At 35.0% G+C, this 17,170-nt stretch overlaps 1 protein-coding gene across 4 annotated transcripts in view; it reads right to left on the minus strand.

The window, feature by feature from the left end:
- The window catches only part of ATP8A1 (ATPase phospholipid transporting 8A1), a 103,868-nt gene that overhangs the window by 16,504 nt on the left and 70,194 nt on the right, over positions 1–17,170 (minus strand). For all 4 annotated transcript variants that reach the window (XM_014871081.2, XM_088163312.1, XM_014871080.2 and 1 more), the window contains 5 exons: positions 16,978–17,100; positions 14,354–14,432; positions 10,451–10,512; positions 7,323–7,379; positions 6,728–6,835 (listed from right to left, as the gene is read on the minus strand). In XM_014871081.2, coding sequence (XP_014726567.1) covers positions 6,728–6,835; positions 7,323–7,379; positions 10,451–10,512; positions 14,354–14,432; positions 16,978–17,100 — 429 coding nt within the window. The remainder of the gene's footprint in view (positions 1–6,727; positions 6,836–7,322; positions 7,380–10,450; positions 10,513–14,353; positions 14,433–16,977; positions 17,101–17,170) is intronic.

The following is a 17,170-nucleotide window of genomic DNA, read 5'->3' on the forward strand; positions in this document are numbered from 1 at the left end:
TTGAGGAGTCAAAATGGAAACTACCTATCAGGTATTAAATGGAAAAAGAAAAACCCCTTAGACAAATACTTTGATTCCTGAAGTGAAAGACAAAAAGCAAACTTCAAGTATAAATTATTAAATAGTTAAGATATGTTAGTATCAGAATGTTAACTTAATTTTAGTCTATCAAGTGAGGACAGATGACTAAACGGTATGTTTTATGGGGTGAATTCTGATTAACTTAAAAAAATCATCAATAAATCACTGATTGATTAAAGTAATAATATTCTCCACAAATGTACACTGAAACATTATTTTTCTCTAAACAAGAGGTTCATATAGGTATAGAAAGGAAGACATACAGATTACTGATTACTGTTATGTAAAGACTTCCAGGTCTTAAAAGATAAGCTGAGAAAACTTGGAAGGGGAATGAAAATGTGCTAGAAGTGTAGGATAATGCCTATAGGGGCCTTCTGCTGAGAATGGGCTTGAGAAATATTTTGGACTATGAAGGAAAAGCATAGCTTTTGTTGTTGAATTATTTCAACGTTCTTGAAAATTTGGTACACCATTTATTCCCCCTGAAATGAAGATGCAGAATTAATCCAGACTTGTAAGAAAAGCAGTGCAACAGGAAAAAAAAAACAAAAAAAGGAAATAAATGATAGCACAACTACCCTAGATATTAGCTACTGAAGAATGACTATATTCCACAAGTTCCGTGATAATGAAGTGCAAATTGATAGACTTTAGTATTTGCTTACCATATAGAGCTCAAAGCAATTTTAGAAATAGAGACTGCCAACTCAGTTACCTGCCAGGTTCCCTTACAAGCATGGCACAGTAATTCACTTTTTTGGAGGAAGTTTTAGAAATCATTACTTCCCAAATTTTAGTGGCATTATTTACAACTCTCCCTGCTAACACTGAGGAAAAGTACCATAGCAATTTTTCTTAAATATACAACCATTTAAATTTATTTATTATGCTGTATTCTGCAAAAGTTATTAAAATACTGTTCAGCTGTTTTCAGCTGAAGTATCCATTAATAGCACCTTTTACAGCTGAAGGGACAACACGGCAGGGTGCAAAAGCTCTAAGATCCTCATAGAGAAGCTGTTGATGTATGGGCTGGATGAACAACTGTGAGATACACTGAAACCTGGCTGAACGGCAGCTGGTGATCAGTGTCAGGCTGGCTGGAGGCCAGGAACTGAAAGGATACCCCAGGGGTCAATACTGGGTCCAGTTTCATTTAACATCTTCATTAAAGATCTGGATGAGAGGTGAAGTGTACCCTCAGGAAGTTTGCTAACGACACAGATCAGGGGGAGGAGTGGTAGATGCAGTGGAGGGTTGTGCTGCCATCCCCAGAAACCTCAGAAGGCTGAAGAAATGGGCTGACAGGAACCTCATGCAGTTGAACAAGGAGGAATGCAAAATCCAGCGCGTGGAAGGAACAAACTCCAGCAGCAGTATATCCTGGGGGCCACCCAGCTGGAAAGCAGCTTGGTGGGAAAGGACTTGGTCCCAATGGACACCAAGTTGAAAATGAGCCAGCAGTGGGCCCTTGTGACAAAGAAAGTGAATGGTACCTTTTGGCTTCACTAGACAAAGTATTGCCATCAGAGGAGAAGGCAGGTCCCCTCTACTCAGCACTGATGAGGTCACACCTAAGGAAGTCTCCAATTCTGGGCTCCCCAGTACAAGGAAACAAAGACACACTGAAATTAGTCCAGTGTCCTGAAGTGTCTCTCATACAAGAGAGAAATCTGAGCCAGCTGGGACTATAGCCTAAGAGAAGGCTTAGGGGGATCTTATTCATGGGGATAGACTCCTGAGTGGAGGCTGCAAAGACAGAGCCAGGCTATTTCCAGTGAAGCCCTGTAATGTCACAAGGGGCAAGGAGTGCAAACTAAAACTTGAATCTGAACATCAAGAAAACCTTTCTTATTGTGAGGGTGACTGAACAGAGACACAAGTTGTTCAGAAACGTTGCAGTGTCTCCATCCTTGGTAATATTCAAAAGCTGTCTGGACACAGTCTGGGGCAACTTGGTCGAATGTCAGCAGCATTAGACCAGATGACCACCAGAGACCCATTCAACTGTTCTATGACAGTATTCTATCCTAAATACTTTGCTTTGTAGGCTTTGCTCTGCATTAGACTAAAACCAATTCTCACTTTTGGATCAAACTTTAGACAAACATCTTACTAAAGAAGAACTATTCATTAGAGACTGAAGTATCTGAACAACTACATTTTCAAAAAAGTTATTTGGTGTTTTTGTGTAAAAAACCCCAATGCACTAAAGGAATTAAAGGATGCATATCTAATACTTTAATAAGCATGATTCCATATAAGCGGTATACTTGGCATAATACAGACAGAAGCAATATTTAAGAAACCAATGCTGCCAATATAGCATATTCTAATACACCTTTTCTACACAATGCAGCTAAATCTTCCCACAAGAAATATTACTGTTTTTCACAAGACTTCTGCAAACCTCAATCAAATGATCTAAATTTCTGTAAAATACATGCTTGTACCTTAACTCCAATTTCTGTCAGTAGTTTTATAAATCCCCTGGGTCAGACAGAGCAGAAACAGATGGTGCTCTGGAGAACTTTATAGTGCATTGTCTACAGTACCACAATAAATAAAAAAGTTTTGTGCATACTGAACTTTTGCTTTAGTATCAATGTCATACTTCTTACTCAAGTAAAGTATTATTATTCTAAGCTATCTTATTAGTCATATAGATGTAAAATAAAAAGCCTAACAATTCAGAGCACATAACAATAATAAGGAGCTTCACTACTGTGAAATATACAACAGATTGATTTGTTTTTCACCCTTCCTAAATTACAGGTTTGCAACTCAGACCACAACCAGATTTTTTCAAGAAAGAGATAACCATACCAGTTTAGAAATGTATCTATATTTATAATTTAAAAACCAGTCTGTTTTTTTTTAAAGAGGACTTAAAGGAAAAGTAGACCTATTGACTGCAAGGATGGAAGCATTAATAGAAGGTTCTAGCAGCTTTACAGCCTGACACATGAATGGAGGCTGCTCTTATTAGGTGATGTAAGTTACAGAAATTTCATTAGTTAATGCAATTATTGCAAAAGGACTGCACAGACATAAAAACACAGAACAATTTAATCACAGCTTCATTTATTTGTGCAGTCATTATACACAATATGACAAAATACGGACAACAGGAAATGTCCAGAAATGCCCGGAATCACAGATTAAAAATGCCTTTTGTTCAGTATAACAGAACAGTTTTCTGTGTATTGAGGAGTTTCAAAGAAAAAAGAAAATACAAAGCAAATACCTTATCAAATAAGACTTGGCCTTTACTTTAAAAAACTTATGTAAACTTCATCTGGCTTAAACAGAAAATATCAACATTTGTTAAAAATATTTTTAAAGTATATTTCAATTATCTATTTGTTAATGTCATACATAGAAGTATCAACCTAATTTATATCAATGTAGTAGAAACAGACTGGTTTTTATATTATAGAAATAGATACATTTCTAAACTGGTATGGTTATCTCTTTCTCAAAAAAAATCTATCTACTTAAAACAAAATACTTTTTCTGCAAGGAGGAATTTAGTAGTAGCAAAAAGCTATTTGTGTGTGAAGGAATGGGGATGCACAATTTGTGAGAAAGAAATACTGAAAAAATTTCAAAAGCTTTCACTGATTTTATAACAACGTTGCAGCCTCTGTAGCATAGTCTTTATTATATTACAATTTGCATTGCATCTGCAGAAATGCTTATTCATGCATTTGTTTTCTGTCAGTACTGTCTAGTATGAAAGCAGGTGAACAAGGAACTTTACAGGTTATTTTCTTAATATTTTACTAGTAAAGACAGTGCTTTTAAATATATATGCACAGGAAAGAAAGGGAAAAAAAACAACATAAAATTCTTTGTAGGCATTTTTTGGTTAGGTTTTACACTGTATGTTTTGACCCATTACAGTAAACAAGTTGCATTTAATTTCAAAAAAAAGGTGTCACTAGAGACTGGAAGAAAATTTTTATAGTGGACTTGAAAAAATCTACTTAGAACGTTTGATTAAGTTCTTTTCTACCTCAAAGAAGATATGAAAACTATGTTTGTAGGAGACATCATCTAGCTGGGACTTAATTGTTGGATTAATATTGTGTCAAGAATACAGACTGGAAAGACTATAAACGTACTAAGACACAATTGTCAACAGCTCTACGTAGAAGAAAGAATACCTTTAAACTTTCTAAGGACTATAGTTATATAACCTACAACTATATATCCTTATAAATCTGAAGTTTATTAAAAAAGGGGCATTTTAAATGAACACATTTGGGAAAAAAATGCATGAAAGTCCCCTTCAGCATAATTTCCCAGATCATATAAGCTAAAATAGACAAAAAGCTAAGAAGCAGACGTCAGCTTTTGACATGCTCTAACTTTTGCCAAGCATAGTTGGATGAATTTTTCAAGTTTGACTCACACATTTGAAGGAATCAGGCAAGCAGTGTTTGCACATGCAAGCAGAGTTGCTTATATGGATTTGTTTCTGTCACATCACAATCTTTTCCACAGATAAATCTGTGAATTGTTTAATTTCAACACTTACGGAAGGCCTGACTTGCTACAGAGAAACTCAGTGAATTCTGCCCTGCCAGAGATCACTCAGTCAATAGAGAGGCTTCCAGGAAAGCAAACAAAAATCCTGCTTCCAGTCTCAGCTGCAGTATGCATCCAGAGGACTTTTAGCCACACAGAGTGCAGCACAAAAAGCTAGACCAGAGTTTTTAATATAAGCTTTCATGGCGTATGATAGTTTTAGAAGACTTTATTCTGACATCACAGATATTGAAATATATTCTTAGAAAGAATAAAAAAAACAACCTCAGTCAAACAACACTCCTTCAAACAACTTCATGCACATACACACATCAAAACTACTATATATACATTTATGCATAACACACTAACAAAGTAAGACTACCCATTTCAAGTACAGATAAAGTTTTATCACAAAAAATGAATTATTTTAAGTTTGTAAGTCAGACTACTTTGGCACAATGCTGAATTAAAACCCCAACAGTAAGTATTATTGATGTTGACAGCTAGATCTCTTTAATGAAGAACCATTTCTAGAAGATCACAGGAATTACATTCCCTCAAAAGCAGGTGTTTTCACAGTAACTTCAGTCTGAAACTGTGTTAACTAAAACATTGTTATTTCGATAGTGAAGTAACCACCCTTATGTCATACCTATGTCAAGTGGTATAACACACCATTTTGTTTCCACTGTTGTTATCACTATTAAAGCTCTGCTGTCTTAAAAAGCATAAAGTTTTTATAAACTTTCTAAAAACACCAAATTTAAAAAAATTCTGTTTCTTCTATAAAGTACAGTATAAGAAAAATGGTGAAGTACAATAGCTTCAATTACTTTAATTCACAATAACGTACAGAATTAGTTTTGAGTAGAGGAGGCAATGTGGTAATGTACAAAATCTACATATATACATAGGTAAAATATTATGATAGAGAGGAAAACCAGCTAGAAATTGTGTAATTGCAAATTCTTTTCCTTAGGTGTCCAAGTATTTAAGGTAACACCTTGTCCTTTCCATTAAAATGTAGTAGTTACAGAAAAGTCTATATACTGTTTTTTCCTGTACCTGTTTAAGTAGGATATTGGGTTTATCCAATTCCTTGTCTTTATTACTTTCAAGTAAAGGAGAAATATGCACCTACATTTCCCACATCCTGCACAAATTTTTAAATTGCTGAATTATATCACAGTGATGGTGGAATCAAAGACACTCACTCTTTTACTGGTGTAAGGCTTGATTTAGTTAATATGCTTTGAGAACCATTAGAAGAATATCTTTCTAACTCAAGCAGGTATTCTCAGTTTCTGATTCCCATTGAGAATGCACACCAAACTTCTTAGCTCAGGAGGTACTGGTCATGCCCAGAAGCAGACATTAGTGTCTGGGGAATTAATACTTCAGATGTTTCTGAAACTGAATGGTATTGAGAATTTGGGACTGCAGTTCCAGTTAAATCAGGTAAGGCAGCAAATAATTATCTTTTATGGATTCAATCCAATCTGGAATATTCAGAGCAGGCTTACACAAATGCGATTACAAATGAATGAGAAACCACTAATTACTGTCAAAAGGTTAAAGATACATTACATTAATGCATTCCAAGCAGTTCATTAATAGAAAGGAAGTGTGCATGACAAGCAGTTCATGCAATGTTATGGCACCTCAAATTTTTTTGAGGCATTTTACAGCTTCAAGTACTTGGCAAATTTGTAGAATTCAAGATTAAGAACAGCCTTAACAGGCTACTACTGGTTACTTCATTATAAAAAAATGTTCCAGAAAAATAAGCACTGTAATTCTGAGTACTGCATTTGGTAAGACTTTTCTTTAGAAAATTAAAGCTTACTTTAGAACTGCAAAGCAGCTCACCTGTCTATTCTTTCTCATTAGACCACATACTCACAAGCCTGTTAGCTGAGCTCCTTTTCACGAGAGTAAAAATTGATTATATTTTAAATAAACATGGCTACCATAGTGAAGGTATAAAAGACAGAATGACACATGCATCTCTAGTTAGCAGAAGGATCCAATAAAGATTAGGTCTGTACTACAGACTGAAACAATATTTTTTTCGCACATTTGGCTGTTAGTTAAAATATATATTTACCTCTCCTGACATATCAGGTGCCATAGGAATGACTGGCCACAAAGAAGAGTAGATTCCAAAAAACACTACCCAAAGTGCAATGCTTCCCCAGATTGCTATATGGCTGAACTGTTAAAACAAACAAAAAAGAGAACAATTATCACAGGTGCATTATAACATAAAATAACATCCTTGCTACCTAATATTTACAATACTATTTTGATCTATGGGATTAAATTTCCATGCCTTGTATTAATTTAACTCTACTACTTCAGTAGTAGTAGTAGTAGTTGTTATAGTAGTTCAGCTATTTCTTAAAGGAAAATGATACTAACAGCAGCAATATTACTGCCTTTTAAGCCAGTTTAAATTCAGTTACAGTAAGTCCAGAGTAATTTGATTTTTATAGTTTAAGTATTACATTTGTCCTAATTTTCAGTATTGAGCATTATTTTTTTGTATGTGGATATCCTGCCCTTCCACACAGTAACCACAGTTTGCTACTGTCAAACTGTTCAAAGGTGCAATATAACAGCTAAGAAGAAGACAATACAGTTATTCATCCATCATACTTCACAGAATATTCACAGATAATATGGTTAAGATATTTGCTTACCAAAGTCCAGTATGAGGTCTCTAATCCAGCCTTCAAACACACAGTCAGAACCACAAACTTAAGGAGAGAAAGACAGAGAGAGGATTCTTAATATGGGAATCTTAACATACAGAAATTATTAGTTTAAACTAGTTTAAATTATTAGGTTAAACTTTCAGGAGGAGACAAGAAAAAGTAAATTGCCACTAGAAGATTTAAGGATACAACCCAGCAATGAGCTAATAACAGAACATTAACAATTACTAGCTTCCATTAACAACGGCTACTCATTTGATCCGGAAAACTTTTATTTTGCGTTAGAAATCTTATCCTAGCTTCTATGAACTCTCTAAGTCTGGCTCTTACTAAGGTGTTGGCATCTTTATTGACAATATTTTAGTTACACAGAAAGGTCTGTGAAAGATGTAGTAGTCCTCTTCTGTAGAGACTGAAGTTACACACAGGATGACTACAATTTTCTACACAAAGACAGATTTAAAAGACATAGATCCTGGACTGAAAGCTTTCAATTGTCCAAGCTTACATTAGTCTAAACTTAAAAAACAACCAAAAGTTTTGTTCACTTCATTAGTAAATGAGTTATCTGCACCAAACTCTGAAAAGTTCAAGAGTTAAATTTTGGTAATATAAGACTTATGTTCTGCATACAAATAACATGCTAAGTAAGCCTGTTATGTAATTTTCATTATTCCCCCTGATCTTTACACTCTTTATGGAGCAGTCTCTGAAAATATCAAGTTTGTAGGACACGCTCCATTTCAACTTACAGACGAGCAGTAGGAGAAAGTTTATAATCCCACAGCAAGGACTAGTTGATCCAGGAAAATTATTTATCTCCTACCTTTGAAATTCACTCAAGCAAGTTTTTTGTTCACCAGAGAAATAGTCACTACATTTTGTAACTCACTCATGAATGTGTATCACAAGTTTTGCTTTACATGTAATCTGAAGAATATGGGCTGAAAAAAGGAGTCACAAAGACCAAGCTCCAATTCTTACAGCTATAGTTTAAATTCAAGTTTGTTGGACAAGTTGGCAGCACCAATTTTCAGTGAGTTTGCTTGTATTGAACTTCAAGCAGCCTCAGAAATTCTGAAGACGTGCTTCAATCAGAAGCTGAGGCAACTAGGTAAAGATGTATGACAAATCCTTCACTATGTCTGGTGCACAGAAAGATTTAAATACTGCCAGAAAGCTTTCACCTATAAGCTTATACTTTCAATTCTGAATTCCCGAAATCTCCCGTTTCAACTGTCCTATTAAGGACCAAAAAAAAAAAGAAAAAAAGGAAAAAAAAGAAAAGTCACACCACCACTATTTCATTATCTAATTAGAAGAAAATTGAGGACAATTTGGTTCACTACTTAAGGCAGTCATAAGAAAAGTAAACATCCTTATGATGAGATCAAACATTCCCACTACATAGACAAAATGTATTCACAAAACAAACACTGCAGATCTCTATAAAAGGAGCTACACAGTGTGAGCATAGAGCCTTTACAGACCTGTGATGGGATCACACCTGATACCCCTAACAAAATCACCAACTGTGCACAGGCAATCCCTCAGGAATGTGAGGTTTATTGCTCCTCATCTGCTTCATCCAAATTTACAATAGTGTACTAAATCCTACACAGGAAGCAAGAATTCAAACTGGTATTCTGTATAAAGACTGAGCCTTTTTTTAAAAAAAACCCTCTCTAAAATAGTCATACAGATATTTTCACAGCACTCTATTCCTATTTGAAATTTATGTTCAAAGAAATAATGCCAGGACATATTATGAATCACTGTGTATTTCTGACTTCATTTGTGGATCTAAAGAAACTAAACTGTGTCAACTTCTGAATTCTTTTCTTATTGACTTTTGCAGAAATGATGACTCCAGACTTCTGAAAACAGTATGAGGAATGAGAATTACCTTAGCCTCGGAATTTTAATATGACTGACAACTGTTACTGCTCAAATACTTCACATGAACAGATTTCAAAAAAACCAAAACTCTCCACCCTCATTTTGAAAATCTCTCAAAATTCACATATGTTCCTGGTTTCCTTGAATTCCTGTGCAAGAGCAGGAAAACATCAATTGCAACTTCTATATTTCCCCAGACTTTTAACCAGAAGTGAAGGAAAACAGATTTTTGGGGAAATTCTTGACCACTCTGCAGGTTAGTAGCAAGAAATTAACCTCTCAAGATGGTCAAGATTCAGCTCTCCTAGCTGAAAACCAGTTGCAGAATGTGATATATGAGCAGCATTGTGACCTCTGTTTTAGTACGTGTCTAGAATATTTTCCTTTTATTTCAGTTATGATGTTTCCTTATTCCCCAAAGAAGTGATTTTGATGTGAATTCATATCACAGACCCCTTACTTTTATGGCAGAATTAATTTCTTTTTTATACCTGCCAACAGTGAGGAACCTGAAAAGTTAATTAAACTTTTAACATTGAAGAACAGAGGACAGTAAGGATAAATCTAATTTTGCTTCCAAGAGAGATCTTGGAACACCTGCTATTGAGTAACATTCATATCTAGTAAGTGAAAAGCACATATTTAACTTTATTAATTTATTCTAGTAGATAAAAGGAAAAAAAAAACCAATAATGACTAGTATTTATGAGAGCAACAGAAGTTTACTGTTAGGTATGGATCAGGTGTACTTCTGGTGGTTTAACTGCCTCTGAAAAGGCATCCTACAACCTTTGTCAAGTATGGTTCAATGCCTCTTTTAGGGCCTCATGATAAATTAGAAGAGAGAGAACAGGATTGTCTCTTCAGAAGTCCACAAAGCACTTCCATAATCAATAACCTGAGATTTCTCCAACGCAAGAACTAAATTAATATACATGCCAATTAGGGAATTATAATTCCCATTCTTTTAAAAATCAAACAGTTTATAGTAAAGCACAAATGTATCTTATGCATCTTTATTATACTGCTTTGTTTTAAAAATGGGAATTAGAAAACGAAGTGCACTTCAAAACTTCTCAAAGAGTCATTCAAGAGCCACTTCTTACTCTCAAGGCACTTCTTAAGGCCCGCACTGAATTAAGTCTTCTACTAAGAGAATGAATAGTAATAGTGGCACCATATCTTTGAAGTAGTTAGGGCCAATATAGACTTACAGTGTATACAGTGTTACCCAGGAGCAGGTAATCAGAAGTTTTGCCATTGCCAAACACAGTACCTGGAAAAGGAAACAGGGATAAAAATAAAAACATTTAAGCATCCACAACAGCACTATATATGATCTTAGTTTTGATACAAAACAGATGGTAGCACTTTCTACAGGGTACTAATAGATTTCATCCTGAACTGCACTGAACACTAGAGAACTATGACTTGTATCACGTTTTGTGCTCTTAAACTTCCATTGACTCCAGGGATTATGCAGGAAACAGGAACTTTTTGTGACATCACATACCAATAAGACCAACTTTGTATTCAGTAGCAGTGCAATTAATTTCTTTTAATATCAGAGATATACAATCTTATCTTCAGAAAGACGTGAAATATAATGGTTATAGTACATATTGATTATAACATGTAAGTAAGCAGAAAGCTTAGTCAGATTTTCACGAATTCTGTTATTTTTGGTATGGAAACTTATCTTTGTTCCTATCCATATTTCTGAATGCAATTTCAGTAAAAATACAAAATATACTCAGTTTAAGTTCTTGAGATGCTTGTCATTCATAAAATTTCATAATTTACCCAACTCAAATATGTGGATTCAAATAAGTACATATCCATTTGGCACATATGGAAACACACATCGGTTATGTAGAGTCAGAGCTCTCAAGAGATGCATTTTCATAAAAAATTGTATTTTCATAAAAACCACATGTTTCCTAAGTTTAGGATTCCGAAGCAGTGAATTTTCCATTATTTATCAGAAGTTCATGACTATTTTTACAGCATAGGCTTTTCTGATCCCAGTTCTGTCAGATTTCTTTTTAGACATGGGATAACTGACAACTGAATTATTATAGGGAAAATCTTCATTCTGGATTAAAAGTATCAACGTGGCTACATTTTATATGTTCAGTTTTGAAATGCTTTTAGCATTCAAGGTTGTTCCTATGCTGTAACTAAATCAACTAAACTATAACACTCTGCTGTAGAGGTTCTAACCACTGGGATATTGCTTTTTACTGCATTATACAGAGTAATCAAATGCTGTGTATGTAGCAAGTAAGGATAAAAGTGAAATACAATAAAAAAGAACAGAATAATAAAGAAGGATTTAAAAAAAACTGTATTGGGAGAGAGAGAAGAATAAAGGTAATTTTCTGTGGGGGGCATTGAGGAATGGGTTTATAACTCCTCTGATTAGGCTGGACAGAGGACGGTGACAAAAATGGTGATAAATGCTGATAAAAACGGCCTATAGTTAGAAACACTTATTTTCCACTAGTTCAGCTGGCATACGGTATATTAAACACTCCTAATTAAGTATGTTTTCATATTTGTGCTGAATGTTTTTCCAGCCTTCATATCCTCTTTATATATGCTTGAAATTAAATCCATTTTGGTTGTGAATGGAGAGTGCCCCTCTCTTAAAAACTTTTCAGGACTTGTGAAGACAGCTTAACACAGAAGAAAATGATCTATTTACTGATACCCTGGAAGAGCCAGCAAGGGACAACTTCACACAAAAATATTAGAACAGAAGTCCTCTTTAACCTAGCTGTCTCCCATTCCGTGATGAGGAGCTCACAATGGCTGCATCCTTAGCTCTAGAGATACTGGTTGTATTTCTGACACTTAAATTTAACCTTCTGCCTTGCACAGAGTAGTATACCAAGAAGGACTACAGGAGCTATACCCCTGAAAAAAGCCCTGAGCTTATTTTAAACCATAGCTTATTTTAAAGATTATACAAAAGACGGAACACCTGGTGAATTTACTAGTACTTGTAAGTTTGGCTTTTGGCATTTATGTTGGCAAAGTTGCACGCAAAGAAGCTTCTGTGAAGATTTTTGTATTTCACTTTTTTTATCCATGACAGTACATGGAGTGTAAATTTTGTGTATTGTACAGCGGTAAGGTCCCATGGATCCCATTCTGACAAACAATTCTTACAAATCCAGGCTTATTCTCTGATCGTGTATTTCTTGATAGACTCTACTATGACATATGCAATTTGAAATTTTCAACTTACAGGTAAGAAACAGGCAGACAAGCAAGACTAAGACTAAACAGGAGAATTTGACCAAGAGTAGGGCTCCAAGAGATTTTTAATCATCTTCAAGATTTGGTTTTCAACCTTCTAATAAATACCTGCTAATATATGCACTGCACTGCTTTACAATATACACCTAGCAGTAAAAAGTGTTATGAGAGTAAGATAGAAGAATAGGCAGGCAGACAAATCTATTTCCACCAGCCAGAGTGCTCTTTCAGCACTCTAATGCACAAAGCTGAGCTGTACCTTTCACATTTCAGGGTCTACCTGCATCTCTTCTTGATAAGAGAAAGTAAAAGCAAGGACCTGTTCTCAGAAGTTCCTGTCTCTGGTACTCCTTAGGAAACCAATAGCATTATTTCCCTTTCCTCTTTACACACCAGACACCAGTGATTTAATTAACAGCATATCTTCTTTTGCACTCATATCTCCTTCATGCAAAACTCTGAGCACCACCAGACCCATGCCAGGTACTGATTATATCACCTCACGACGTACACAATTCCCCCAGGTCTCAATTCTGCTCCCTTACCCATCCTTACTCTAGCAATGAGAGAGAAAGACAACAGGCAATTTGTTCAGACTTACAGAGGCCACTTGTCAGCAAGACAGTTCTAGCCCAGGGTTTGTGGGCCAAGAAGGCTGAGCTCTCACAAGTGCTTGTGGAAGTATCTCTGCCATTCATACTTGAACTGCACTATGTATCACCACAGACACTCATTAAACACTTATCCATGGTGTAATGCATAAATCTTTCATATGGATTTGCTACAGCTTTGAAACAGGGATTTCAGTTTGAATTTGAGATTATGATTTTAGAGTATGCACTGACATTTTGGGAATCTCATTCCTCCTAGGCTGTCTAAAACTCTCCAATGAAAAAGGCTGCCACTGAACTCACATTCAGTGTGATGTGAGTGGCCTTTCAGAAAAAATAGGCTGCCACATACCTCCCTTTACCCATTAGGAATCCCTGAGTGTTTTTCCCTTAACCTTTTGGGGCACAAGCAGCTTCAACTGTCTCACTATCCAGTCTCAGCAGTTTCAAGATGTCCATGAGAACATTTCTGTCCCCTATGCCAGGGCAGACTATTTGGCTACATCACCAAAACTGAGAAGAGACTAATTTTCAGAAAAGCTGCAAGGTACACACCTGTTTTTTTTCTCCCCACAAACTGGAAAATAAAACAAACCCCCATCTTTATGAGAGCTCTTCCAGCCCCAAACATTCCCACAAAATGAAAGCAGTGCTTTCAAGTTTCCTTTAACTAACACCACTTTCCCCTCAATCACCCCACTTCCTTCTGCAGCTCAAGTGCACATACAACAGCTGAACTAGAAGATGGACAGGACTGAGCAGTCCAAGACATCTCTGTTCCTCTGTCACAATCCTACTCACAGAAATATATACCAGCAGGTTAGTGTGGCCTTGAAGTAACAGGACAGAATGTATACACTATAAAAATAAATGTTGACAAAATGTAAGAGACAATACCAGGGATATTAGCATTTTAGGATCTTGTAAGGATTTAGTATGGTAGTGCATTTTATAAAAATGAGCATAATTAAATAGCAATCTCTTTTTCTCCATCTTGTTTCAGTTTACATAAACACTACTGAGAGAGTTAAATGTATAAGTACATAATATTATTCCTACTTTTACATAGATCTTAAATAGAACATTTTATGTATATGGCATCTGGTTTAGTTCTAGAAATGGTATCTTGAAATTTAATCACACTGAACTGTTAGTATTTATAAATCTTCCCTTAGAAAAAAGATAATATTTAGAAATTTTGTACTTTTCAACATTTATATTTTTATTTTTTATAATACCTACCATGCTGGAGGGCTTTTAGTGGAAACCAAAACAGAATGAATGAGTGGAAGAGGCCATTTAAACAATGAACCCAGAAAACCTAAGAAAGAGAAAACAGAAAATCCATGAGAACCATTTGCAATAAACTAGCTCTGTGAACCCTGACCTTTCTTTTTATCTGTGTGTTAGATTCACAAAATGTGTTTTTGTTAGGCCACCACTGTGAAGTAATATAACTGACAGGCACTTTCTGCCTCTTAGCTCTTCATGGGTCATTTGTTTATTTTTATGCTTTGAAAAAAAAGTATGTATTATCTCCTCCTTTTAATTTCAATTCAGAAGGGAAATTAAAATATAGACATATGGGAATATCATCAGAGAAATTAAACTAAACCAGACAGCTGTAACAATTGCTACATTCTAAGCGGGAAATTAAAAAGGACTCTAGCTTTTATAATTTGCATTTAGTATAAGAATAAATTTAAATAGTAGAAAAATTAAAAACTGAGTTACACATATGTCTAAATTACATATTTCCACACACAAAGAAATTTAAAAAGGACAAATATCAGTTTCTTCCTTAAATTTCTCCTTATGTACTCCATTCTTGAGGAGCACAGTTTGATCATTTATAATTCCTTTAATGTAATTGCTAAAAATTGAAGTTTTCCTTTCAAACTTATTTTCATTTATAAAAAATGCCTTCTGTAAAGAATGGTATTAAGCTTAAGAATAAACAATCTATTAATTCTTTCCATAATATATTGTATAATGACATAAAAAGACTTAAAAAAATTATGCAGCCCACTTCGTTCAGTATGGCAATTAAATTTTTTTCACTAACAATGCTTTTTGTTATGGCTTTTACTGTAACTGACTGATGTGTATCTTGAACATTAAGGTGTTCAAACAATTGAAATTAAGTTGCCCGTCTCACATTTTCCACAATGTCTCAATGTCTTTTGTTACATTATACAGCTACACTAGGTTGCATGGTCCAATTTACACTCCAATACTTCGCACATTTAAACTTGTGCTACTCATTAACCTTTGTCTCTCCTTCTTGCTATGTCATTACCAGAAGTTTTTATTTGACAGAAAGCACAGGTGGGTGCAAGAAAAATTAGTTCTACTTTTCCATTTTCCTGACCAATTCTTTTTGTCCCATGCTAATCCTTTAACCTCTGTCATGACCTCATAACCTTTGATCCCTTTTACCATAACAAATATCTGCATCAATATTCAAGGCAGTAATGTTTCCAAATCTTTAACACCAACTATTCAACTTATATAGGTGGGAATTTTGTAGCTGGCGAGTTTGTAGACGTTTACTCATAGCAAGTGTTACGTGGGAACAGCCACGGAATTTCCAATTAAGTCAACAATACGTCTGTGCAATAAAAGCATATTTTAGAACAGAAAAAACAACTGTTATAACTCATACTTACACTATTTATTAAAACTATCACAACAAAAAAGTGTCTGTATTTATGGGACCAGGAAAAGCCTCATATTTGTAAAGCATTCATAGGGACACAAAAGACTGTTACCTAGCTGGTAACAGGTTGGGTCAGGTTAGCTTTTGTAGGTGAGGGGATGAAATGAGGAAGAAGGAGAAAAATCTCATCTGAAATCTCATCTGATTCAGTGAAAAAAGATAATTTAGACAAATAATTATATATATTGGGCTAACTCCAGTTATACAGCACAAGTGGCACAGATACAAGAGCTCAGCATGCTGAATCAGCTCTGCACATCTACTACAGACCATCACACATAGGCATTGTTAATTCAAGGATATATTGAAAATGTCCCCAAGTTCAACATAAAATGACGTTACTTGAAATGTCACAATTATCTTTACAAAAATAAAATCAGAAGGAACTCTTACAAAAGTCAAATACTCATGAAATCAGAGATTCAGGCACAAGTTTAATTTAGTTTTTTTTAAGAGATTATTTATGGTCAATGCTGTAGAAACTTTGTATATTTTATGTATTAAAGAGTCCTACGTTCTTTTACTACTACTTATGCTGGTCTCTCTAAGATAAATATCACCCATTTCCCACCAAAAGTAGCCTCAGATTCCTTTTGATCCACACTGTCACATTCTTGACTCCAAGTATCTTTTCCCAAAGCTCAAAATTAAACCATAAAATCACAACTCCAAATTGACAAAGAATAGTACCACGTCCCTCCCTCTACAAATCTAGTGACAGTTCTTATTGTCCTCTGTAACACTTTCTCCACAGGCTTCAGTAATCCATTTCCATATAACAGTACAAATACATACAGCCCAGTGACAGTGAGGCCTAATCACTTCTGCCTACAGAAGACAGCTTTATTACCAGCAGAAAAAAAAAAAAAAAGATTGAAAAAAATTAAATCCTTGTTGTCCATTTCCATACTTGGTGAAAATGAACACACACACATGCACACACACACACACACACATATATATATATGTATGTATATATGCACGTATACATGATTTGTACCATTTACGGACCCGGTGTACACCCGGAAATAGGAGTAATAAAAATCCCCTCCATTTTTAATTATGAGCAGCATAGAACAAAAATGGTAGCTATACTTATTTCTTATGAATTTTTACTTTATCATGTTTGTTTTTTACAAAGATCTACCTTGGTATTAAAGTCCAGTGCATTTTGGGAAGTCTTGTATAATTCAGGGTATTTCAGCATGTTTTCTTTTCGGCAGGATCTCTCAAATATTCCAAGAGTTAGAGGAGGCATTGCTGTAAACATCTAGTAGATGGTTTAAAAAGAAAAAATTGCAAAATTTTAGAGGTGAGGATTTGCTTATAGATTGCTTACT

This window comes from Sturnus vulgaris, chromosome 4, assembly GCF_052056855.1.
Source record: "Sturnus vulgaris isolate bStuVul1 chromosome 4, bStuVul1.hap1, whole genome shotgun sequence".
Classification (NCBI taxonomy): domain Eukaryota; kingdom Metazoa; phylum Chordata; class Aves; order Passeriformes; family Sturnidae; genus Sturnus; species Sturnus vulgaris.